This window comes from Palaemon carinicauda, chromosome 7 (assembly GCF_036898095.1).
Source record: "Palaemon carinicauda isolate YSFRI2023 chromosome 7, ASM3689809v2, whole genome shotgun sequence".
Taxonomy (NCBI): domain Eukaryota; kingdom Metazoa; phylum Arthropoda; class Malacostraca; order Decapoda; family Palaemonidae; genus Palaemon; species Palaemon carinicauda.
Genome location: NC_090731.1, coordinates 169,536,135 through 169,538,634, shown reverse-complemented (window position 1 = coordinate 169,538,634; position 2,500 = coordinate 169,536,135). Strand labels below are relative to the sequence as shown.

General features: G+C 32.9%; 1 protein-coding gene across 6 annotated transcripts in view; it reads right to left on the bottom strand.

The window, feature by feature from the left end:
• Positions 1 to 2,500, bottom strand: part of GABA-B-R1 (gamma-aminobutyric acid type B receptor subunit 1) — a 43,357-nt gene that overhangs the window by 25,660 nt on the left and 15,197 nt on the right. For all 6 annotated transcript variants that reach the window (XM_068377145.1, XM_068377146.1, XM_068377143.1 and 3 more), the window contains 2 exons: positions 2,063 to 2,204; positions 281 to 431 (listed from right to left, as the gene is read on the bottom strand). In XM_068377145.1, the coding sequence (XP_068233246.1) occupies positions 281 to 431; positions 2,063 to 2,204 (293 nt within the window). The remainder of the gene's footprint in view (positions 1 to 280; positions 432 to 2,062; positions 2,205 to 2,500) is intronic.

Genomic DNA, 2,500 nt, shown 5'->3' with positions numbered 1-2,500 from the left:
GTGTACTGCAGAAGTGGTTTTTAAGTATATTGTGTACCGAGAAAGTAGGTTCTTAAATTCATTGTTTACTTAGGATGAGGTTTCTTAGTTTATTGTGTACAGAAGAGGTGATTTCTTGTTTTATTGTGCAGAGAAAGTGGTTTTTATTCTATCGTGTACACAGGATGTGAATTTTTAGTTTATTGTGTAGGGGACGTAGTCTTCTTATTCTATTGTATACCAAGGTAAGGATTTTTTAGTTTATTGTGTACCAAGAAGGAAAATCCTCAAACTGCCTTACCTTCGGCTCCTGTGAATGAAGGTGAAGATGAGCAGGAAGATGGCCCACAAGGATCCAACAGCGCTGATAGTACACATGCTTATGAAGAGCCCCAGGGAGACGGTTCGGAGCTGACGTCTGACTATAGTGCGGTCTTGGGGAACTTTTCCGGCTGCGTTCAGAAAATAGATCTTTTATTGATTACTGAATTTGGGTTATGCAACCTAATGTTCGGCCCTAGGAGGCCATTCAGCGACGTTTTGCAACGGGGAGAAAGTCCCTTTTGAACCATGAAGTGAAAGTTAAGATGGCGGAAAGAATTTTGGAACTGTGGTTAAGTAGATGGCTTTAAAGTGGGTACATCCAGAGCCCAAAGATCTTCTGCAAAGACCATTAATAGCCTATTGCCTACAGTGCTCCAGGTGAGCAGCACTATTACAACTATCCATTATGGAGTGGTTAATGGAAAAAAAATATTTTCTAATCATGTACTTCATAATCATGATTTTAGTTTAACTTTATCTACTTTTTTTAAATATTCATCAGTTCAATTTCATTGTTTTTATAATCAAAATGTCAGATCCATTATTACATTTGCATTGATATAACTATTAAGGTATTCATTAACATACACAATTTGCCATGTATTTATGATAAATAAAATAACCCACAATGTATGAAAAACTAAATTTATTTAGCTTTCGAAGGGACCATCTCCCTTCCTCTTCAGAAAACCAAAATTTTGTTTTCTGAGGAGGAAGGGAGATGGTCCTTTCGAAAGGTAAATAAATTTCGTTTTTCATACATTGTGGGTTATTTTATTCATTAAGGTATTGTTGCTGTTATTATTACTTCGGTATCATGAGTAGACTTGCAGTGATATTAAAATTATTAAGGTGTTGTTGCTGTTGTTATTACTTCGTTATCATTACTAGACTTGGAGTGATATTAAAATTATTAAGGTGTTGTTGCTATTGTTATTACTTCGTTATTATTACAAGACTTGTAGTGATATTGAAATTATTAAGGTGTTGTTGCTATTGTTATTACTTCGTTATCATTACAAGACTTGCAGTGATATTAAAATTATTAAGGTGTTGTTGCTATTGTTATTATTTCGGTATCATTACTAGACTTGCAGTGATATTAAAATTATCAAGGTATTATTGTTGCTGTTGTTATTACTTCGTTATCATTACAAAACTTGCAGTGATATTGAAATTATTAAGGTGTTGTTGCTATTGTTATTACTTCGTTATCATTACTAGACTTGCATTGATATTAAAATTATTAAGGTATTGTTATTGTTGTTGTTGTTATTACTTTGTTTTCATCACTAGACTTGCAGTGATATTAAAATTATTAAGGTGTTGTTGTTGTTGTTATTACTTCGTTATCATTACAAGACTTGCAGTGATATCAAAATTATTAAGGCATTGTTGTTGCTGTTGTTATTATTTCGATATCATTACTAGAATGTCATTGATATTAAAATTATTAAGGTATTGTTGTTGCTGTTGTTATTATTCCGGTATCATCACTAGAATGTCATTGATATTAAAATTATTAAGGTATTGTTGTTATTATTTCGGTATCATCACTAGAATGTCATTGATATTAAAATAATTAAGGTATTGTTGTTATTGTTGTTATTATTTCGGTAACATTACTAGAATTTCACTGATATAATTATTAAGGTATTGTTGTTATTGTTGTTATTATTTCGGTATCACTACTAGAATTTCATTGATATAATCATTAAGGTATTGCTGTTGTTGTTGTTGTTGTTGTTGTACACCTTACCTATCCATTGCTCCTTGTTAAACCAGGTCAGATTATCCGTCTGGACGTCGAAATACCCAAGTTTGACGTATCGACCTTCGGTCATCTGCTCGACCTGAGTCCAGGCGATTCTGTCACCATCTGTGCTGAAGGCCACTCGACCCTGGGGGACAATAATAATAATAATAATAATAATAATAATAACAATAACAATAATAATAATAATAATAATAATAATAATAAGGATAAGGAAATGGGGAAAATAGGGAAACGAAGAGTACCTCTGGATACATTCCAGTTTATAGCTGAAAGGCAGGTACTCGGGATGGGAAAGATTAAGGAAATAGGGAGAAAGAGAAGTACAGGAGAAGAATAAAAGAGAGGGGCAGACCCTCTTGCCATATTAGAAAATTGGTATTATTATTTATTTCCTGCTATATTTTCAAACATATTGGGGGG